Source organism: Desmodus rotundus, chromosome 3, assembly GCF_022682495.2.
Source record: "Desmodus rotundus isolate HL8 chromosome 3, HLdesRot8A.1, whole genome shotgun sequence".
Taxonomy (NCBI): Eukaryota; Metazoa; Chordata; class Mammalia; order Chiroptera; family Phyllostomidae; genus Desmodus; species Desmodus rotundus.
In genome coordinates this window covers 45,659,144-45,683,241 of record NC_071389.1, presented here as the reverse complement: position 1 = coordinate 45,683,241, position 24,098 = coordinate 45,659,144, and the positions used below count along the sequence as shown (strand labels likewise).

The following is a 24,098-nucleotide window of genomic DNA, read 5'->3' as shown; positions in this document are numbered from 1 at the left end:
TAAATACCAAACTGTCAAACTGGATTTTTAAAAACTCATTTTCATGCTACTTATAAAAGATATAGACTAATGGAACACTTCTAGGACAGGTAATACTTAGAGGAAGTTAAGATCTGATTAAATGTTCACTTCGTTTTATTGTCTTCATAAAACAAAGTCTATATGCCTTTAAAAACAAACCTGTTATGCAAAAATAAAATAAATAAATAGTACAGTTTAAACACAAGAGCACGGAAAAATTGAAATTTAAAGATGGAAAAAGATATACCATGTATAAATTAGCCCAGAGAACCACATATGGCTATATTAATATTAGTAAGGTAGACTTCAAGGTAGAAAGCATTACTAGAGATAAGGAGAGACATTTTATAACAAAGATATAACAATTCTAAACTTATATAATATACACCCAATAACAACCTCAATGTTAAATACAGCAAAACCTGGCAAATATAAAAAGAAAAACAGGTAAATCCAAACTCATAATGGGAATGTTTAACCCTCTCTTAGGAACCAGTTGAATGAGAAAAAAAAATAGTCAGGACACAGAAGATCTGTCTGTGATAAAAATGACACAACTGACATATTAGAATATGGAACCAAACAACCTAAGTATGCCCATTCTTCTAAAGTATACATACAACATATATACAAATTGACAATATGCAGAGCCCCAAAGCAAGTGGCAACCAATTCCAAAGAATAATCCAAAGTATTTTGTTGGCCAAAAAGTTCATGTAGTTTTTTCCATACAATTGCTATAATACTGCTTAGTTGTCTTTAACTTCATTCAAAGCAATTTTGTTAGATTGTACTATGACAGCTGTCATATCACCATGCATTTTTCAAAAACTTATCAGACTTCCAGCCAAGATGACAGTATTGGTAGATACACTTTGCCTCCTCGCACAACCAAAAGAAGGACAACAACAACCTAAAATTTAAAACAACAAAAACCTAACCAATTTAAAAACAAGAAACAACCAGAACTTCCAGGAAATCCAACTGTATGGAAGTCTGGCAACCAAGGACTTAAAGAAGAAACATTCATCCAGACTGGTAGGAGGGGCAGAGCTGGGGAGCCAGGATGGAGAGGACTCGTGGCAAGATGGTGGCTGGTGGACCGGGAAAGGCAGTGGTTGGTGGACCGGGGAGGATAAACCAGGAGGAACAACTGGGGAGTGAGACAGACCATACAACCCAGGGTTCCAGCACAAGAAAAGAGAGCCTCAAAACCTCTGGCTATAAAGACCTCTGGGGGTTGGGGTGGCAAAAGAAACTCCCAGCCTCACAGAAGAGTTCATTGGAGAGACCCATGGGGTCCTAGAATGTACACAAACCCACCCACCCACCCACCCGGGAATCAGCACCAGAAGGGCCCAATTTGTTTGTAGGTACCAGGGGAAGTGATTGAAAGCTGGCCAAGAGTCAAGCAAGCAGCATTGTTCCTTCTCAGACCCCTCCCCCACATACAGCACCACAACTCAGCAACATGAATTGCCCCACCCTAGCAAATACCTAAGTCTTTGCCCCTTACAACATAATAGGTGTGCCAAGACAAAAAATATATATATATATATGGCCCAAATGAAAGAATAGATCAAAGCCCCCAAAACAGAACTAAGCTATGAAGAGGTAGCCAACCTATCAGATGCAGAGTTCAAAACACTTGTAATCAGGATGCTCACAGAAATGGTTGAGTATGGTTGCAAGGTAAAGGAAAAAATGAAGGCTATGCAAAGTGAAATAAAGAAAAATATACAGGGAACCAACAGTGAAGGGAAGGAAACCAGGACTCAAATCAATGATTTGGAACAAAAGGAACAAATAAACATCCAACCAGAACAGAAAGAAACAAGAAATCAAAAAAATGAGGAGAGACTTAGGAACCTCTAGGACAACTTTAAACATTCCAACATCCAAATCATAGGGATGCCAGAAGGAGAAGAGGAGGAGCAAGAAATTGAAAAGATTATTTGAACAAATAATGAAGGAGAACTTCCCCAATCTGGCTAAGGAAATAGACTTCCAGGAAGTCCAGGAAGCTCAGAGAATTCCAAAGAAGTTAGACCCAAGGAAGCACACACCAAGGCACATTATAATTATATTACCCAAGATTAAAGATGAGAGAATCTTAAAAGCAGCAAGAGAAAAGGAGACAGTTACCTACAAAGGAGTTCCCATAAGACTATCAGCTGATTTCTCAAAAGAAACCTTGCAGGCAAGAAGGGACTGGAAAGAAGTGCTGTATTTTTCAGACTATAAGGTGCACCGGACCATAAGACATACCTAGGTTTTAGAGGAGGAAAATAGGAAAAAAAAAAACAAAAAAAACTCCACCCCACTGCCACCCCTCCCCCAAGTGAGCCAGGTAAGCTACATTCAGACTATAAGACGCACCCCCATTTTCCTCCCAAACTTGGGGCGGGGGGGAGTGCACCTTATAGTCTGAAAAATATGGTATTTGAAGTCATGAAAGGCAAGGACCTACATCCAAGATTACTCTATCCAGCAAAGGTATCATTTAGAATGGGAGGGCAGATAAAGTGCTTCCCAGATAAGGTCAAGTTAAAAGAGTTCATCATCACTAAGCCCTTATATGAAATGTTGAAGGGAATTATCTAAGAAAAAGAAGATCAAAAATAGGAACAGTAAAATGACAACAAACTCACAGCTATCAACAACTTAACCTAAAAAACAAAAACCAAGTACACAAGTAGAAGAGGAACAGAATCACAGAAATGGAGATCACATGGAGGGTTATCAGTGGGGAGGGGGAGGGGGAGAATGGGAAGGGGGAAGATACAGGGAATAAGAAGCTTAATTGGTAGGCAGGAAATAGACAGGGAGAGGTTAAGAATAGTATAGGAAATGGAGAAGCCAAAGAACTTACAGGTATCACCCAGGGACATGAACTAAGGTGGGGTGAATGCTGGTGGGAGGGAGGGTGCAGGGCAGAGGTGAATAAAGGGGAGAAAAAAATGGGACAACTATAATAACATAATCAATAAAGTATATTTTTAAAAAATAAATATAATACTTGTTACAACACTTTATGGTGACAATACTTTTCATAATGTGTTACTGTTAACCACAAGCCCCATATTGTACAGTACATCTCTTGGACATATTCCCCTTATATAACCAAAATTTGGTACCATTTGGCAAATACCACCCTGTCTCCTATTTCTATTTCCTTTTTAAAAATTTGTTATTAATTGATTTACATTTCCTGAACAAAAAGAATCTTAGCAAAATTGGTGAATTGTTGTGCAGATATTTTAATATTGAAGATGGAAGAAAATACACAATATTTTCAGCACATTTTGCTTTATTATTTCAAAAAAGGTAACTGAAATGCAAAAAAAGATTTGTGCCATGTATGGAGAAGGTACTGTGACTAATCAAACATGTCAAAAGTGGTTTGCAAAGTTCCTTGGTACTATTGACAGTCTGGTCAAATAATTCTTTCCTGTGGCACTGTCTTACGTATTTGAGATGTTCAGCAGCACCCCTGGCCTCTACTCATTAGCAGCCAATAGTAGAAGTTAGCCAACATACTCAAAATATCAAGTAAATAAAGTTATTGGTAAAAATGAAAAAAGGGACTTTTACAGTAAAAACCATACACACTTTCTGGCCAACCAACTATGTTCTCTAACCATATTAAAAGTAAGGTAGAAATCAAGAGCAAAAAGATAAACAGAAACTCCCCAACTGCTTAAAAATTAAGAAGTAAATTTCTATTTGACCCTGTGGGTCAAAAAAACATCACAATGGAAATTATGGAGTATTTTAAACTAAATGATAATAAGAATATGTCATAAAATTTGCAGGATGCAGCTAAAGCTATGCTTAGGGGGAAATATATAGCCTTTAAATAAAAACATTTGTTAAAATAAAACTTCAGCTTCCATTTCAAAAAACTAGAAAATATTTCAGAAAATTAGAACCCAAGTGTATTTAAAATAAGTAGACTCTAGAGGTAGAAAACAAATATGTAGCAATTGTCACAAGTGGGTGTACAGTTGTGAGTATGGAAAACACAGAATTTATTCTTGCATTATTAGTTATTAATTAAGTATAATTTATTTGCATTACAACTATGAACCTAATTCTACCCACCCCTGTATAATACAAAAAACCACAAACAACTAAAAAACTCTAGCCATTTGCAAAGATTATAAAACTCATAAAACTTCAGCAATACATTGAAAAAAATAAGAATTACCATTATAAAAGAGAAATGTTGACATCAGGAATAAAAAATAGGGGCAAGATCACACAACCTCCAGAATTTATAAAAATCACAAGAGGATATATATAAAGAAAACTTTATGCCAATAAATTTGAAAATTCAGATGAAAACAATTTCCAAGAAAAACACAACCTGCTAAAACACATACACAAAAAATAGAAAATTGAAATAAATCTATACCTATTAAAATAAATGCATTCATAATTTAAAACCTTCCCAGAACAAAATTTCCAGGCCCAAATGGTTTCACCAGGGAACTCTCCAGACATTTAAAAATGATTCCCATCTTACTAAACAACTCCTGGGAATAGAAAGAGAGAAAATGCTTCCTAACTTGTTTTATAAGTTCAGCAAAACCTTGATGTCAACACCTGAGAAGGGGACCACACCAGTAAAAAATTACAAGTTAATTTCTCCCATGAACAAAGATATTCCTCAAGAAAATATTAGCAAGTCAAATCCAGTAATATATAAAAATAAAACATCATAACTAAGTTTATTCTAAAAATGCAAAGTTGGTTTAACACCCCAAATCAATGTAATTCATCATATCAACACAATAAATTAGAACAACCACATGATCATAGTACAGACAAACATTTGGTAAAATTCAGCACCAATTTATAAAAACTTAGCAGTAGAAATAGAATATATCTCAACAAATCTTACATCAAATATTATAGTTAATGATGAAAGATCGATAGTTTTTCCCCTGATATGAGGAACAAGACACTCACAGTCACTACTTCTATTCAATATTGTGAGAGAGATCTTAGTGCAGTAAGATAAGAAATAAAAAGTATAAGAATTTGAAAGGAAGAAATAAAACTGTCAGTGTTCATAGACAACCAACTGACTATATAGTAAACCCCCAAAATCTAAAAGCTATTAAAAATAATAAGTGAATTTAGCAAGGACATTGAAACAAAGTCAAGAAATAAAAATCAATTATATTTCTGCCCTGGCTGGTGTAGCTCAGTGGATTGAGCGCAGGCCTGTGAACCAAAGGGTCGCTGGTTGATTCCCAGTCAGGGCACATGCCTGGGTTGTGGGCCAGGTCCCCAATAGGGAGCGTGTGAGAGGCAGCCACGCATTGATGTTTCTCTCCCTCTGTCCTTCCCTTCCCCTCTCTCTAAAAATAAATAAGTAAAATCTTTTAAACACTTTTTAAAAAATCAATTATATTTCTGTATCTAGCAACAATAAGAAAATTAAATTTTGAAGTGCCAGTTACAGTCTCATATAAGTACAAATGACGACATTTTTTTAGATTTATAATGCCTACATCCCAGTATTTCTGCACTTAAGAGGGAAATTTATGCTCAGCTCAATGTCACTGCTGTAGTTCTAACTTTTTTTAAGGAACCAGAAATATAGAGTTAAATATATAATCCCAAAAAGTTTTAATATTGGCTCAAATTTTTTTTAAATATTGAGAACAAAATAAAGTAATTTTATAAATGGAGTAACACAAATATACATAAATATAAAACATATTTTGTAGTTCCCTGTTTAGTATTTCAAAATGAAATTCAAAGATAAAATAACCTACCTAATACAAAATTTAAAAAAAAAAGATATGTAACACATCACCTCTAATATAAAAGAGAAGTCAAAGAAAAGTTATTATAATACAACAAAATGGATTTCAATATGTAAAAGATCAAGCAGGACTATATCAGAGGATATATAAAAGTAGTCAGATATGTGTACCTCTCTGTACATTGAATAAGACAGGTGTGTTGTATTGGAGTTCACATACAAGTGGTGTCACTTCGGGTAAGTGATATTCTGAACAAAATTAAGTACAATCTTTCCCCAATTTACGCATCATTTGTAATCCTGGAAATTGTAGGGTATATGTAAAATCAATTTATGTTCCTGGCTCAGAAAAGTTCAGAAGATTTTTACTCTTCAGCAAAACATTCAAAAGTTGCACAGACCAAGAGATACTTTGTCACAGGACAGAACAGCTTGGAGCATCACAGTACACCGAGCTTTTAGGGTTTCTGCCCAATGAATGCTTCCACAGCCCCTTGCATATGTCCAGTTCCCCATGGGAAGTAGTACCATTCCCAACTCTAAACCACAGACACACCAGTCTGTAAACCCAGCTTTCTCGCATGCTAGCCCTGACACCCAAAAAATCACTCAGCCATTTTACACATCACCCCAGCCAAAACATCATTTCGCCAGTCCACACAATCCCAAGAAGCAATACCAAAAATCATGGAAAGAATTTGAGTTCTCTAAAAGTACCAAAGTTGGGATGATGGTTAAGAAAAAACACAATGTTTTTGGATTTCCTTACATTTACTGTATTTTGTGTTATAGTCTTGGGGATGGACACTTGGGTCTTTTTAACATTTAGGGCCTAAAAGTCTGCACCTGACCATATTCAAACTCCCAATCAGACTCTGTAGTAAATTTCAGCAAAAAATCTAATTCTTTCAGGAACCACTAGCACAGACCAATGTTCTAACCCCAGTTCTACCACACTAAAATATGCTACACATCGCTTCATTTGCTCATAAAATGTCGCGTTTGTTGTTTTGAGATAAAATATAGAGAAACAACAGAAGAATTAGAAAGAGAACTATCTGCCTTGAACTCTTGTAGAAAAAAAATTTCCACCCAAATTTTCAAACTTTCCACTCCTGTCTTTTCATATCTGTTTCTAAAGACATGTTGCATAAAATATTTGCTAAATAAAAGGAAAATTTAGAGCTGAGCTTAAAGATGTCTAGTTTCCAAATAAATACAGTCTAGAAAATAAAAAGCCATCATTTTCTAACGTTCGCATTTCCCTTTTATAGCAGTTAAACTAATTCTAACATTAATGACGTTGAAAATTTTATTAAAAACTCGGCAAGTTTACCACACTACTTATTTTTCAGCCCTGTCTACCATGTAAATGAATGGCTTGAGACATAAAATCACCTGGGTTTCAGTCCTGGCTCTGCCACTTACTGTGTCCCCGTATAAACTTCTTACTCCATTTCTTTTACATGCAAAGTGCCCACTACCTTGCAGTGTTGTGACAACATGTAAAGCTCCTTGCAGACAGCTTTTCACGTACTAGTCGTTCATTAAACAGGAGCTATGCTTATTATTATAATTAGCTGCCATGTGTGCCAATACCTACTTATTACTCATTCAACTATTTTCTTCTTAGTTGCTTCATACATGTTTCTTCTGGCTGGCAAAGCATTTTGAGATATGCTGGCTAAATGTTACACAATGTCTCTTGTAAAGACAGCCTCGCCAGACTGTCTTAAGACAACGTATACCAAAAGCAGGGAAAAGAAAGAAAGGCATTCATTAAACTGCAGTTTAACATTTACTGAACACTAGTCATGTGATGGCAGCTCATAAAAATGCAGTTTCTCCAACCAGCATCCTGAGTATTTATTGGCCCCTGTCAACCTTTTTAAATTTTACCTGACTCTTTTTTGGCCTTTGCAAGGAGAATTGACTTCCGAACAATTCACAACATTTTAATAATTTTTCTGTGGTACCTTTCAGCACAAAGACTCTAATTTTTAGTATATTTATGTTTCTCATTCAGGTCACCAACTGACCCTTTAGAACCTATGAAGAGCTCTCAGGGTGTGGTTGCCATGGTCACATCCTCTCAACAGGCCCACCTCCCTCCCCCCACATCACATCACACTCTCAGCTGGTCTCTGTCAACACCTAACCACCTCCCAGCCCTGAAAGGATCCTTTAATCTCTAAGAAATTAGCTGGGAAGGTGTTTGGGAGAAATGCAGTAATTTATAACCTGTTTGGGGGCTTGTACCCCCTTTGAAATCTGAGGAAAACTATACATATTCTCATACATAAGCAAAAAAGGACATTCATATAAAATTGCATTTCACAGACTCCTTGTAAAACCAAATTAAAGAAGTTATGATTTATTTCAGTGTTTCTCAAACCGTCTGACTGGGATTCACAGTGAAAAACAGAACCTGCCATCAATATAGCCCATACCTACATACCAAAACAAACCTAAGTACCTAAAACAGAAGTTTCAGGGAACAATATCTACCCTTACCACATGCAATGATTGCTGCCATTTCCTATTCAATTTCATCTTTCTAAAGGCTTCTAGAGACTCGCTAAATGGTTTTCTTACCACCCACTGTCTGAATAACAGTGATCTAATCTAACATTTCTCCATTTCTGAGATACGGAAAATGAGATCTAAAAAATTAGTACTAGGTCACTAGTGAGTTTGTGGCAGAACAAGTAGGAACCTAAGAGGCTCTTTCCAAAAAAAAGTGAAACAAAAATTCTAAATACCAACTCACTTCAAAAAACAGCAGGGATCTGAAACTCAGAACATGCTGATACACTGAGAAACTGGGAGTGTTTCAATTCCAAACCATGGTGAATATTAACCACTACCTGAGCCTCCAATTCAAGCAGTCTTAGCTTTTTCGAAATCATGCCACTGGCCGCGCATAACATGGCATATAAACAAATATTTTTCTTTCCAGAAACCCCTTCTCCAGCCACTGGGGGGAACCCCCCCACACACACACACACACAGTACAAGCCAACGTTTTCCTTGAGTTCATTAAAATACTTGGATTACATACACAGGTTTTATCGTCCATGAGAGGCTGGCTTGGAAACAGTAGTGGACAGGCCCTCTTCTGACCTACCAGGCCCATTCATGCACAGCTGTTTTCTCCCTTGCTGACCAAGTTCGCTTCACCGAAATCTAAACATCCAAACCACATGGATCAATACGTGGATATGAATGATCCAGAGCCCATGAGATGGTACTACTACCAGCACCAGCTACCCCAGCCCCTTTTTAAGTCTCAATTACAGACTGCGGGGTGGCTTAAGAGCCTTCATTACAAACAGCTTGGTAGCTTGAAATACCAATCTTCCCACTGACATCAGGCTGCGTGTGGGTTTTTTGGTTTTGTTTTCTTATTTTAAATTTGCAATAAACATCACTGCCCATCACAAGGTGGGAATCTTACTAACAAGCCAGAGAGAGTGACTGGAGACTGGTCAGGAGAAGACCAAGCCCACAGCTCTGTGCACAGGAAGCAAGGTTTGGGGCCTGTGTCGTTTCACGGATAACCTAAACAACTTCACTTGGATGCCGGTGACCGGGTGCTGCTTGCCAGCCTCCAGCTGCGCACCAAGCCCCGGTCCCCAAGGGCAAAGAGCCAGGGCCTACTTTAATGCAGAGTACACGGGGAGGGTAGATGGGGGGGGTGGCGCGGGAAAGAGGATTAGGTGCAAATTGATGCGCAGTGGCTCCCGGAAGAGAACTGTGAAAACGCGCAGAGAACCGTGAAAGTGCACGGGGAAAGGGGGAGCGGGCAAACCCTAAAATTAGTACTCAGGCAGCAGCAGCAGGCCATGGAGGGGCAGAGATGGCGTCCTCTGCCCCGGTAGCCACCTGGGAGCTTCCCCGGGAGCCTGCGTTCCCTGCGCCTTCCTTCCGCACCCGGACCAGGAGCTGGACCAACGCTGGGGAAAGGAAGGGCTCGGTCCTGGAAATCCGACCGGTAACACGTGTAGCCTCCTAAGACCTTGGGGTCTCTCTCTCTGCCCCCAACTGCCAACTGCGGCAGAAAATTTAAGGAGTCTCAGAATTTAAAACCCCAGAATCCTCCATAATCCTTGTGGTTGACCTTAAAATTTGCCTGGCTCATTTTCAGTGAGCCCTCTTCTTTCCAGAGTTTTCATTTAAATCATTTCTTTCCTCCAACATACCCCCAACGGAATTAGAGTGATGGCGGGGCGGGAGGGGGGGGGATGTTAACGTACCAGGGATCTAGGGGGTGGAGGTTCGGGGGAATGGGGGGAGTTTGCATCGGAGTATCTCTCTGCAAGATAAACAGTTCTGAAGGTCAGTGAAAGCTCCCCACTGAGTCGTCCTAAAAAGATTAATGTTCATTAAGGGATTCTCAGTCACCACTTTTCTTGAGAATCTAAACTGTTTTAAGGCCAAAGTATTTCAGATATTCCAGTTCCAAAGATGCACTGAAAACCTACATATTAATTCTTGTGAACACTCCCAATATAAAATTACCAAAACCCTGGTAGCTATCATAAGGAAATCTGTGAAATAGAAATACGTGTTACTCAGCTAAGATTAAATGAAGAATGCAAATATACGGTTATATTCAGGAGCACAAAAAATGGAAAATTGAATGGCATAATATTTGGAAACCAGAGCCAGTCATTTTAATTTTTGCATATTTTTAGAAGCCAGTCAGTCTTTTAAAAAAAAAGTCATGTTTATTATATAACTAGACTGTTGAAATGATATATTCTCAGTAACGCTAAATCAGTCATTAATACAAACTAAGCCTGTCCGTGGAGTGCCATCTCATCTCCAGCATCTTTTTGCCTCCCCTCTGCAGTTGGGCCCTTACCTTTATTTTCAGAATCTTTCATTCTCTCCTTCCTCCCTCTGCTGCAAATGAGCAGGAAAGTCCAGCTGATTCTGCAACCCTGACTTTTGATTTGTCATTCACAGACAGTCAGCGGTCTCAGGGGCCACGTCCCTCAACAGAAGAGCACTGGGTCTCTGATAATTGCATGCAAGTCAGTGTGCAGGGTTATAATTTTGCTTATGCTGGAGCGGAAAGGACAGGGATGAAGGCAGACGTAAACACAAATTCCAAAACATGGCATGGAACTGGATCTGGAGCCTAAGCATGCCTTTTCTTCCCTTAAGTAGAGAACCAATTGTTTAGCACCTCCTTGTCTCTGAAGAGATGTGGTTCAAGCTGAAAGGGGAATGTACGTGCCATGCACCAGGCTTATTTTCAAATGGAGACCTTAACTTTGGAGGGGGATTATGACCCCTGTGATTTGTTTCCTCTTACATATTCACTCATTCAACAAACATTTCTTTTACCTCTATGTAGACCAGGCTGTCTGCTAAGTACTGGGGATACAACAGTGAAGGGGACCAGCCTCAGTCCTCAAGCTGCTCACAGACTGTTACAGTACAGAGGCATACAGCATAATACAATGACTTATGAATGCTGTTTGGACAGAGGTTATCGAGCCCATTTCACCCAAGTGTTAGTTGATACTCAAGGAGGCTTTAGTGATTGATTTCAAGCGACTGGGTGGCTGAGCCAGAAATAGGTATGAGGAAACCAGACCATGAGACCCCTCTGTTAGAGGGCAAGGAAGATGCGAGGAAATCTTTCAAACATCCAGTTCAGGCTTACTTTCAATCATGACACAGCTCGGGTTCCTTCCTCCCTCCCTCCCTTTCTTCCTCCCTTCCTTCTTCCAAACAGTGTTTGCACCAGGCACTATTCTACTTGTTGAGAATTTAGGAATACAGAAAACAGACCAAGTCCATGCTCTCGTGGGTATTATATTCTTGTGGGAGGACTCAAATAGCCAATAAACAAGCCAATGTAAATATATAATATGTGTTAATGAGTTATGTGAAGAAAAATAAAAGCATGGTTACGAGGGAGCAGAGGTGCCATTTTAGGTAGGGTGGTAAGGGGAGGCGATATTTAACTTATTTCATGGAAAACTGGTCAGGATCACATGGTCCCTTCCCAAAACATCTTTACTCTGAAGTTGTTTAAGTTTGGAATCCTCACAAGCTCCACATGCACTCACTAATGGGTGGTGTTTATTCCCCCATTACAGAGATTGGTACACTGATATCTGAAAAGATTAACTGACCCAATCCAGGACTTCACTAAATTGCATGAAAAGCAACAAAAAGAAATACACCTACCTATTGCTCTCATCCTCAGAAGTTGCTGGAACATTTGCTGGAGGAGGAGTCGAGGCAAGAGGGTTGAAGGCCTATCTCTACCAGTATTAACTGAATGGTGTAGGGCAGTTGACTTAGCCTCTCTGGCACCAGTTTCCTCATCTGTAATGTGAGGCTAATCATACCCGCCTGTGTATGTACCAGGTTGTTCAGAAGATCAAAAGGGAGAACAGTTGTAATACGTTGTAACTAAGCCCTATATAAATGTGAGGTACAATTATCAACATGCTTGGACACACTTAAGGGAACTAATTGCTAGTGTTCACCAGCTCATTACTACAGCACAAGAGTCAAAAACAGCTACAGAATGAAAGCCATGGTGGCCACTAGGGGTTCTACAGTTGATTTCTAGCTACCACACTTTAAAGACTCCCTGAAATTTGGGGGAAACTTTTAAGTATTTAATTTTCGCTCCCATCTTTCCCTGGCAGTGGATAATACCTTTCTGCTCCCCTTTGACAACATAAAACTAATGACCACGTTGGCCCATTAGTGAGGTCAAAATAACAGGCATCTCTCTCTCCCAGAACCGACTCCAGGACAGCCTAACTGTGTACCTAGTAGGAGCACCTTTAGAGGCTGACAGGGTGAAGGAAGAAGTAGGTAGTGAGAAGCCACCATTCATTCACCCTTTCATTCAATAAATATGCATTGTGCCAGGCACTGCTCTGAACACTGGGAATAACACAGTGCTGAACAAAACGTCCTCTGTCCTCAAAGAACTATGGTCCAGGGCAAGAGGGTTCCACAAGGTATGCCCACTCACTGAATTAGGCAGAGGAATGCCAAGCCCTGGGTCTGGATAGGCAGGCGCTCTAAAGCGAGAGAGACTGGGTTCAAACATGGGCTCTACCACTCACCGGTCCCTTCAGTAAGCTGAGACATGTTCTTGCACCTCTCTGAGTCTCTATTTCCTGCTGAAGATAATAATGGTGCCCACCTACCTCCTAGGGTTGGGCGAGGCTCAAACGGGTTAATCATGTAAAGTACATAACACATGGCCTGACACATAAAGCAAAGGCTTCATAAACGCTATAGACATATTAGTGCCTCGTGACCTGGGTCAAGTTTATCCCTCTGTGCCTCAGTTTCTTCATAAAATGCAGGAAATAATAAGTAGCCAGTGTTATCATGAGCGTTACATCTCAGGAATAATATAAAGCCCTTGGCATAAAAGAGTAGCTCACTTCCTGCCAATCTCGCTCCAGGCCCTTTTTAATCAAGCAGGCTTCCCAGGAAGAAAGACTAAGGCTGGGAGGACTGAGGAGGGCAGCTATTTATATTAAAGAGGAAGAAATATTTTTTGAGAGAGTGGTCATTTCTAGGGGCACCTGCATTTTACCCAACATTGTATTTTGAAAAGTTTCGAACACAAAAAAATTTGGAAGAATTGCACAGTGAACTCCATCTTCAAGTACATTTTGCTATATTTGCTTCAGGGCCTATCTGTCCATCTTTCTGTCCATCCTTAATTGATCGTTTACTTTAAAAATTAAGTTAAAAGAGGCTTGAAGACCTCTTCAAAGAAAAGAGCCTTTACTTTTCTTCCTCACAGAGTATGTACAGAAACCTTAGACCTCCTGATTCTGTGGCCATTCCGAGTAGGTCAGTAAATTCTCAGAAGCTTTGCCTTGCCCCACATAAACTTTAAGGCCACATCTAGTTGAGGGATGAGGATAGACTCAAGCATCAGAGCTTTCCAGAAAAGGCAATGTCTTTGGTAGACCCCATACTTCAAATAAACTGGCAACAAGTACCATTATATACATGCATTAATGAAAATGGTGGTCTACTTCCGGTCAAGATGCAGGTGTAGGTAGACATGCATCACCTCCTCACACAACCACAAGAGAGTTACAACCAAACCTCAGAACAAATAACACCCAGTACTGTCAGAAAATCTAACTGTATGGAAGTCCAACAACCAAGGATTTAAAGATGCCACATTCATCCAGATGGGCACTGGGAAAATAAATCCCCATAACTTCTGGCTGTAAAAACCAGTGGGGATTGGGGCAGTGGAAAAAACCTGCCAGATTTTCAGGAGACTCCACTTAAAGGGCCCACACAATTTTAGAATGTACGCAAACCCACCCATTCTGGGATTCAGCAACAGCTAGAAGGGCGCCAGTTGCATATGGGGAGTGGGTGAAGTGACCCACTCAGAGCCACATACAGAGCCAAAGAGTGGGGAAATGGGTTTCCCTGCCCTAGTGAGTACCTAAGGCTCCACCCCATATAATTTACAGGTGTCTTTTCTACAATGGGTCACAACACTAAGACAGGGAGTCAAAGCAGCTCTAATGAATACATAGAAACAAACACTGGGAGGCTGCCAAATTAAAGAGACAAAGAAATATGGCCCAAATGAAAGAACAGAACAAAACCCCAGAAAAAAAGAACTAAACGAAATGGAGATAAGCAACCTATCAGATGCAGAGTTCAAACTGCTAGTGATCAGGATGCTCAAAAGAACTCACTGAGTACAGCAACAACATAAAGGAAGAAATGAAGGCTACACTCAGTGAAATAAAGAAAAGTCTACAGGGAACCAACAGTGGAGAGGATGAAGCCAAGAATCAAACCAACGACTTAGAATACAAGGAAGGAAAAAGCATTCAATCAGAACAGAAAGAAAAAAATAATTTAAAAAAAAATGAGGATAGGCCTAGGAACCTCTGGGACAACTTTAAATGTACCAACATCCCAATCATAGGGATGCCAGGAGGAGAAGAGGAAGAATAAGAAATTGAAAATTTATTTGAAATAATGATGAAAGAAAAATTCCCTATTTGGTAAAGGAAATAGACATACAAGTCCAGGAAGCACAGAGAGTCCCAAACAAGTGGGACCCAAAGAGGACCACACCAAGACACATCTAATTAAAATGCCAAAGGTTAAAGATAAAGAGAGAATCTTAAAAGCAGCAAGAGAAAAGCAGAGTTACCTACAAAGGAGTTCCCATAAGACTGTGAGCTGATTTCTCAAAAGAAACTTTGCAGGCACGAAGGGGCTGGCAAGAAGTACTCGAAGTAATAAAAAGCAAGGACCTACAACCTAGATTACCCTACCCAGCAAAGTTATCATTTAGAATGGAAGGGCAGGTAAAATGCTTCCCAGACAAGGTAAAGATAAAGGAGATCATCATCACCAAGCTACTATTAACATGAAATGTTAAAGGGAATTATTTAAGAAAAAGACGAAGATTAAAACTATGAACATTAAAATGGCAATAAATTCACAACTATCAACAATGGAATCTAAGAAAACAAATTAAGCAAACAAGCAGAATAGGAACAGAATCATAGATATGGAGATAATTTGGAGGGTTCTCAGTTGGGTGGGGGAAGAGGGAGAATGGGGGGAAAGATACAGGAATTTAGCATAATTGGTGGGTACAAAATAGGCAGGGGGATGTTAAGAATAGTACAGGAAATGGAGAAGCCAAAGAACTTACATGTATCACCCATGGACATGAACTAAGGTGGGGGTGGATAGCTAGAGGGAAGGGGGGTACCAGGCAGAGGGAGGCAAAGGAGTAAAGATTGGGACAACTGTAATAGCATAATCAATAAAATATATTTTTACAAAAAATAAAATGATGCTCCATCTCAATAACTGGGTTTATGGAAAGCTTCAAGTGGGCTCCACTGCCCATCAAGTCTCTTCACAGCTCTATACAGTCCTTGTCTTGTTAGATGCCTCTTCTGAGTCACTAGACCGGTGAGTCATGCCCAGCGAAGGAGGCCATCTTGAGAGCAAAACCAAAGAGAATTGTCAAGAACAATCAGTGTAATCCTGAATTGAAAGAGAACAGGCTTTTTATTGTCCCAGCAAAATAAAAATGAAAGAAAAAACATTGCTGTAATATAGTAAGTTAAAGTTCCCAGCTGCACATTTTATTCTGAAGAAAAACTGAGGGGGGAAAAAAAGCTTTTGCATTTCCTTAGAAATTTGAGAGCCAAATAAACTAGGAGGCTGCCCTGGCCAGGTAGCTCAGTTGGTTAGAGCATCATCATCCTCATACACCAAGGTTGCAAGTTTGATCCCGGTCAGGACACATACAAAAAGCAACCAATGAATACATGAACAAGCAGAATAATAAATTGAGGTTGCTCTCTCTCTTCCTCTCTCAAATCAATAAATACAATTTTTTTAAAAGAAAGAAAGAAACTAGGAGACCATGTCCCAAACCGAGCAGACCTAGTGATCTTTCAACCACTTGCCTGGAACCTCTTCTAGCTCGGTCACTCATTCCAAAAACATGTAGGGCAGGCTGACAGGAGGGTAGCTTCACCTGAACCACCACATTCCATCTTCCTCCAGCAAGCCAAGCCTCTGTCTGGTTTGCTCAGTGCATCCAAGTGACCTTAAAAGAGGTGAGATAGAGAAAAATTGCCTACCAACGGGTGGAGGTTTGTAACTAGAGTCATGGCAGAAGGCTGCAGCATGATTCCAAGAAAAGCCAGATAAGGTCTCACGAAGCCACGCCACAGGGCACGGGCAAGGGAATTACCATATGAAGTACCTACTGTGTTCCAGGCAATCTTCTTATGGTTATCATGCACTAATAGAGAATTTATTATTCCCAAGCACTGTCTTTAAGGCAAGGACTTTTACAGCACACTGCCTGGGTTTGAACTCCAGCTAACTAGCTGTGTAACTTTGAAAATGTTACTTAACCTCTCTGTGCTTCAGTTTTCTTATTTGTAAATTAGAGATTGTGGTGGGAATGCAGACTGGTGAGGCCACTGTGGAAAACAGTATGGAATTTCCTCAGAAAACTAAAAATGGAACTGCCCTTTGACCCAGCAATTCCGCTGCTGGGATTATTCCCTAAGAACCCTGAAACACCAATCCAAAAGAACCTATGCACCCCAACATTCATAGCAGCACAATTTACAATAGCCAAGTACTGGAAGCAACCTAAGTGCCCATCAGCAAGAGAGTGGATCAAAAAACTATGGTACATTTACACAATGGAATTCTACACAGCAGAGAGAAAAAAGGAGCTTATACCCTTTGCAACAGCATGGATGGAACTGGAGAGCATTATGCTAAGTGAAATAAGCCAGGCGGTAAGGGACAAATACCATATGATCTCACCTTTAACTGGAACATAATCAACAAGAGAAAAAAGCAAACAAAATATAACCAGAGACATTGAAGCTAAGAACAATCTAACAATAGCCAGAGGGGATTGGAGAGGGGACAGTGGGGAGAGGGGATTACAGGAACTACTATGAAGGACACATGGACAAAATCAAGGGGGAGGGAGGTGGGTTCGGCTGGGGTGGGGTGGAGGGATGGCGAGAAAATGCAGACAACTGTAATTGAATAACCATAAAAAAAATGTCTCAGAGAAAAAAAATCAGAGCTTGTAAATCAGGGTTATTATAAGAATTAAATAAAATAAAAATATGCACAGGTTTAGGACAGTGGCTGTTACATAGTAGCAGTGTGTACATGTTAACTCTTGTCATTCCATCTTTTTAGATGAGAAAAAAGAGGCAGAAAGAGGCAAGTTGACTTGCCAGAGGACACGCAGATGAAAAGTAGCAGAACTAAGGTTATTCTTGTCATTTCCTTCTCACAGCAACCCCAGGAGGGAGAGATCATCTTCCTTTTATTGATGAGAGCTTGGAAGCCCAAGAGGGGCCTAGTAATTTGCTCCTGTCACAGTGGCAAATGGGAGAGTTAAGATTTAAAACCCACATCTGCTGACTTTAAAGCCTTGGCACATCATACCGTGCCAGTGGTTCCCAAACTTTATCACACGTCAGAATTGCCACAGGGCTTCTTAAAACAGATGGCTGGGCCCCACAGCCAGAGTGGCTGATACGGTAGCTCTTAGGGTGGGGCCGATAATTTGCATTTCTAACAAATTCCTGGTGATGGAGATGTTGCTGGCCCGGACACCACACTGGGAAAACTACTGCTCTACAATCATGCACCTGTATGCAGAACAGGTGGTAGGAGAAGGGACAGGCCAAAGATTGTAGGGCAAAAAGGTATTCCCACTCAGGCAGTGCCATTCCTTCCAGAGCCTAGAAAATACACCCTATATTTACATAGTCTTTTATATTTATGATCTCATTTGACCTTTCCAATATCCCTACAGAGGGATCATTATTTCCATTCAATGTGATTTGTTTTTAGGGACATACGGCCGGAAAATGACGGTGAGGCACAAAACCACGGATCACCTGGCAAATGCTGTCTTCTTCTCCAACTGACTTCTCCTGGAAAGCATTATCTTGTGAAGGAGACTGACTCTAGTTCCAGTCTGTGTCTTCCCAGGGAATATCGCAGCTCAGGAAACGGCTCTTCACTCCAGCAGGGTTTGGAGGAGGTAATTTCTAATGAGGACCCATTTTCTACCATCGCTTTCTACCACCGTCTACTGCTCACAAAATTCTCCCACCCTTTCTATTCGCTCCCTTTTCTATAACCTAAAGGCTTCAAATTTTGACTAAAATATGGTTCCTTGGAAAGGATGGGAGCATATAGGGGGTTAACTTCCAATGGGCTCAGCTTGCTCGCATTCCCATTTAGAACCACTTGCACAGGGAGGTATATTTTTTAAATTGTTTGGACATATAAGCCAACAAATGATTGGTACCCAAAAGAAATCCTATAAGTGGACAAGAAAAAGACAAACTACCAAGGGGGGGGAAAATGGAAAAGACATAAACAGGCATTTCAGAGAGGTTCACATATGACCGATTCCCTGTGAAAATCTTTCAGCTTCATTATTCATCCAGGAAATTCAACATGAAACCACGTGGTAGCATTTCACACCCATCAAATTGGCAAGTATTAGAAAGTCTGACAGTAGGGACCTCATACACTACTGGAAGGAGCTAAATTAGCTCAAATATACTGAGGTAAACTGAGCAATAGCTTTCCAAATTAAAGAAACATATACCTTTTAACCCAATACTGTCCTTCTGGGTATGTCTCCTATACTTAGAGTCACAGGTGTTCACACTGTAAGTTTCAGGCTCGTTCTCTTTGCAGATACATGTATCTCCCAGAGGATTCATGCATTACAAACGTATGTATTGAATGTCCACTATGGTCCAGGACAGTGTTAGGCGGAAAAATGCCCGGAGTCCCTAGAAGGTATGTTACTTCTCACAGAACTGCTGCCTTTTGTGAAAAAGGAAAAAGAAAAGAAAGGTGGGTAAAGAGGAATGGTGATGTGGAAGACCCTCTGGTTGGCTCAGAAGGGAGTAGCTGTCCCAAAGGAACTTCCAGCCGTGGTTCTTTCCCATAGCTCATTGAACTTTCCGGCCCCACAACTGAACATAGTTGGGGTAAGATCATATGGTGGCAGACCTGAATTAATATTAATAAAAATGACAACCACCACATGTGTGGTCCTATGTACTAGGGATTTTATAAACACTAACTCCTCGCAGTAGCATTGACACAGGCATTATCATCTTTATTTTACATAGGATATATAAAGGAATTTCAGATTTAGAAAGATATTGCACCCCGCCCACGATCACACAGCTTATTAGCATGTCACTCATTAGCGGCACATTCAAATCATAGTCTGTCTGATGCCAAAGCATATATGATTCTAGATGCCCCCAGCGATGGTGACAGCCTCCGGAGAATTTCCGGCTACCTTTAAAAAAATCAAATAAAATTGGAATGTGGATTTCTTTCATTTCTTTCATTGCTCTTAAATTTTTTTAATTTCACTCCTCCCTTCTATGAGTATAGATATTGGAGATGTGGCAGAAAGGGTGCTGTATGGGTGCTCAGGCCTGAGTCTGCCACTCACCCGCCACATCACCTCCTGCATGTCACCTATCTTTCTGTTTCATCTTCCTCAACCCTAAGTGAGGAAATAAATCATCTTCCCTCCCTCCTTCCAGGGCTGTTGTCAATCTAAGTGAGATTTTTGTAGTTGACCTATTCTGTAAACTGTAAAGTATTATGTAACATAAGACATTACAATGATCTCATCCCCAGGTTGTACCGGGAAATGGGGGTGTAGAGAAATGTAGGGAGCAGACGAATTCTAAGTAAAGATCAGCATAGCATGGCAATGGGTGAACTCCAGGAGAGGAGCAGAGGAAGGAGAAGACAGTTGTGTATACAGTATAGAACTGGTTTTTAAATTTATAAAACTAGGAAACTGATTCTAAGTCAATCTGGTTCAGTGGCAATATCCATTTGTTCCTCTTTTGTAAATATTCACACACCACCTGGAATAACACGGGGCATGTTATTATCACTCCAGGTGTACTTGTTGCAGTTCCCAATCTATTCAGCTCCTCAAGCAAGCTGGAGAAATGGGTGGTCAGGCTTAGGCCCTACTAAGTTTCACCAACAGTTCCCGATGTCAGTGGGGAAGGAACTTAACTGCCGTTTTGATGAAAGTAATCACACATCTTTAAAAGCCCCAAGAGGACTATGCCAAGCCAGAGTCTCCCTAACTACCACCAACAGAAAAGCCTGATTCTAACACAATAAATGTTTGAAAGATAATTATCACTGCTCTTTGTCAAATTTATTTTTAGAATGCTTACTATGTGCCAGCACTTCACATTTATTAACTCATTAATTCATTCAATCCTCAAACAACCTCGGGATGGGAGGGTGACCACCACATCCATGACCAGGCTCCAGTGCAGGCTGGCCTCTGCCCCGGCCGATCCCATCGGCCATTTTAGAACAAGGCATGTGAGTGTCTCAGAAGAATCTTCAGAGGATGGAAACAGACGACAAGGACAAGATAGGACACACACAAAAACACACACACACGCAAACAGGTATCTTCAAAGTACCGAATCCTGACAGAGCCTAGAGCGAAATGCAAAGATGAATCGGATAAGAACCTGTCACGTGGAACCTATAATACCAGATGAACAGCAACAAATGCCCTGTGGGTGATGAGATACTAAAAAGAGGCTACAGGTGGCAGGAACCCCAGGAAAGGTTTTACAGAGGTGGCATTTGAGCTAGTCTTGATGGGTGTGTGGGAACTGGCCAGACTGAGAGATGAAGGCATGGCCATTGCAGACAGAGAGAAGGCGGTGAGCCAGCAGATCATGCACAGAATTCTTTCTTTAATGGCTTCCCAACCCACTGAGAATGAAATCCAAACTTCTCGTCATGGCCCCCCCAGACCTCGATCCAAGCTGAGTCCCTCACTTTCCCTGGGCACTTGGAACCTTTCCACTTGTTATTCCCTCTGGCAGGAAAGCTCTCTCCGGCTCCACGCTGGAGTAACTCCTAATCAGACTTCAGGTCTCAACTTACATTGCCCTCCCTCGGAGGGCCCTTGCCCGTCCACCTGCGGGGTCACCCTTTCTCCTCTCCCAGCTGACTGATGCCTTCTAAGCACACAGAGCAGCTTCTAAGGGGGATTTTTACCTGTTTGATGTGTGTGATTTTCTTTCCCCCTCTAAAAGTGGTTCCTGAGCTGGGGCCTTGCCCCTCTTGCTCACTCCAGGCCCTGGCAAACAGGGGGCCTGGGTAAAGATTGTGGAATGAATGAATGGAGTGAGTCTGGGACTGAAGAGGTGTGAGTTGAAGCTCTGATGAGGACAGGTGCTGTGTTTGGGAAATAGTCTATTGTGGCTGGAGCTTAGGAGATAACTGGGAGTCACCCCAGACGGGCTGGAAAGAGGTGGGTCCGATGGGGAGGACCTTGAAGGTAGCCTTGGGTCCGGATTCATTCCCCCAACGAGTACTGCATTGCAGGTGCCGGCCAGGTGCTGGGGGCGGGGGTTGGCAGATGCAAACCCGAGTAAGACTGTGTCCCCGAGGCACCGTGGATTCCTTCTGTCCACAGCCAAAAGGACAGACAAGGACTTTTGCAGAAAATGAACTGAAACCGCCTGGGCCAACGGGAGACGGTTATGGGGTCCAGGGGCGGAGGGAGAGAGGGGACTGTGCCGAGACCGTCCCCTGCAACTGGTCGATCGGCCCCGGGGGAGCTTGGGGACCGGCCGTGTTCCCGCCACCGAGGGTCGCAGTGCAGGGTCGCGGGGCCAGATCTCCAGGCCGCGCCGCCCCCGCGCGCGGGTCCCAGGGGCCGAGAAGTCAGCCGGAGTTGCCGCAGTCGGTCGCCGGCGCCAGCCGCGCGCGGTAACAGGTCCCCTGGCCGCGCCCACACTCACCCTGTGCCGCCTTGGGAGCCGCGCGCGTCCTCCACAGCCGCCGGGTGGCCTTCCACGGCCGCAGAGAAGAAAACAGCCTCCGGCTCTTCTTGCCGCCCTTCTCAGTAGCTCCCATCTGTGCGCCCGCGCCCCTCCCACGCCGCCGCCCGAGGGTCGCCTCCAGCCTCCCCCGCCGCCGCGCGTCTGACAGGTGCCCGGCCGTCGCCGGGGTGGACGCGTCCGCCGGGGGCGGAGCTTGCGGCCGGGCAGGGGGAGGGGGGAGGGGAGGGGGCGGGGGAATGGGGGACGGGGCGGGGGCGGGGGCGGGGGCGGGGGCGGGGGCGGGGGAGGAGGGGCAGCTGCCGGGGCGGTGCCTGGCCTGCGGGGTGCCGCCCGGCTCGGGCGTGGGCGCTGCTGTGATGCGCGAGGCCGGGAAGCACTGCGCCCGGCGGCTTCCTAGGTGACTCTTCGCGGTTCGTCCTTGGTTCAGGAGATGTCGGTGGGGTGCCCAGGTGCTGCTAGGCATCGTTAATTAACAGAAAAATCTCAAGAGGTGTGCCTTTGATTTTGTCCCCAAATTACAACGATAAAAGGGAAGCTCCGCGAGATTCAGTAGTCTGCCCAGACATCACACAACTGCTAAATGGTGGCGAGTCTCAAGTCCTGGGCTCTAACTATACTTTTTTATACCTTTCTACTGCCTCAGAATGGTCCCACGTTATGTTATTATTTTTTTTTTTTTTGTCTAACATATTTTTCTCATACAACAGGTTATGAATCGCTTGGTTTTTTGAGGACTTAGTCTCTGTTCTTGCACTTTTACCTACAAGCCATTAAGCTTCATAACACACCTGTGGAGTGGGAGGCGTTTTTCTCATTTACCAGAGGAGGAGACGAAAATGGCAGAGCTGAGACTGCCCCCCTATTTTGTCTGTGTCCTGATTTTGCTTGTAATTGGAAGAATCTGAGACGAAGATCAAAACCAAGATTCCTTCAACACTGCCTTGCTGCAGTAATATTAACTAATGTTTATGGAGGGCTTTTCATGGGCCAAATTACACATACATTACCTTATTTAACTCTCCCAGTGATGCTCGTGGGAGAGAAATTATTAATAGCCACGCTTAATTAATGGTGGAAACAGAGCATCAGGGAGATCAGATTACACATATAAACCTTAATAAAGGTTATATGTTAGGCTGAATCATGAAATTGCCATCTCGTTGTAGGCCCAAACAAGTCTCATGCAATAAGGTCACCAAATGATCAAAATTAAAATCACCAGTGGAGGTAGATGAACATGGAGAGCCTCCAGATGCGTCACACTGAGAAAGACGCATCACTTTTGTATTGTAATACTTTGGCCAAGAATGCACCACCTGAACCTAATCATAGGGAACTCTAAATGAGAACTGAACTATTAAAAGTTGGTTAAGGGGGGAGGAGCATGTATTCTTCAAAAGCGTCAATGGCATAAAAGATGAAGAAAGGCTGTGGGGATGTCAGGGATTAAAGGAGGGTAAAGAGATTGGCAACTAAATGGAATGCCTGGTTCTAGACTGACCTTGTGTTGGATTGTTTGAACACTTTAAGGACATTACTGGGTCAATTTTCAAAAAAAAATTGAAATATGGATACAGATTAGAGTGTTTATCAATGATAAATTTATTAGAATTGATAACTATATTGTGGTTATGTTTTTTTAAAAATCCCTGTTTCTAGGAAGTACACATTGAGGTATTTAGGATAAAGGACCATGATGCATTTAATTTTACTTTCTTAAAATGGTTTAATAGAAAAAAAAGGGGAATGGGTGGGAGGGGTCAAACAATAAAGCAAATGCAGCAACATGTAAATAATAGGTGAATGGAGATAAAAAATATATGAGTATGTCTTGTACTGTTTTTACTCTTGCAACTTTTCTATAA

General features: G+C 41.8%; 1 protein-coding gene across 5 annotated transcripts in view; it reads right to left on the bottom strand.

Moving 5' to 3' along the window:
- The window catches only part of DNAJC6 (DnaJ heat shock protein family (Hsp40) member C6), a 146,581-nt gene extending 124,180 nt beyond the window's left edge, over window positions 1-22,401 (bottom strand). For 2 of the 5 annotated variants that reach the window (XM_053920130.2, XM_053920131.2), the window contains exon 1: window positions 22,192-22,401. In XM_053920130.2, the coding sequence (XP_053776105.1) occupies window positions 22,192-22,306 (115 nt within the window). In that variant the 5' untranslated portion in view covers window positions 22,307-22,401. Of the gene's footprint in view, window positions 1-10,667; window positions 10,949-22,191 lie in introns of those variants that run through there. The other 3 variants (XM_053920133.2, XM_045199439.3, XM_053920132.1) reach the window with 2 other exon arrangements.
- Between the last annotated feature and the right edge of the window lie 1,697 nt (window positions 22,402-24,098).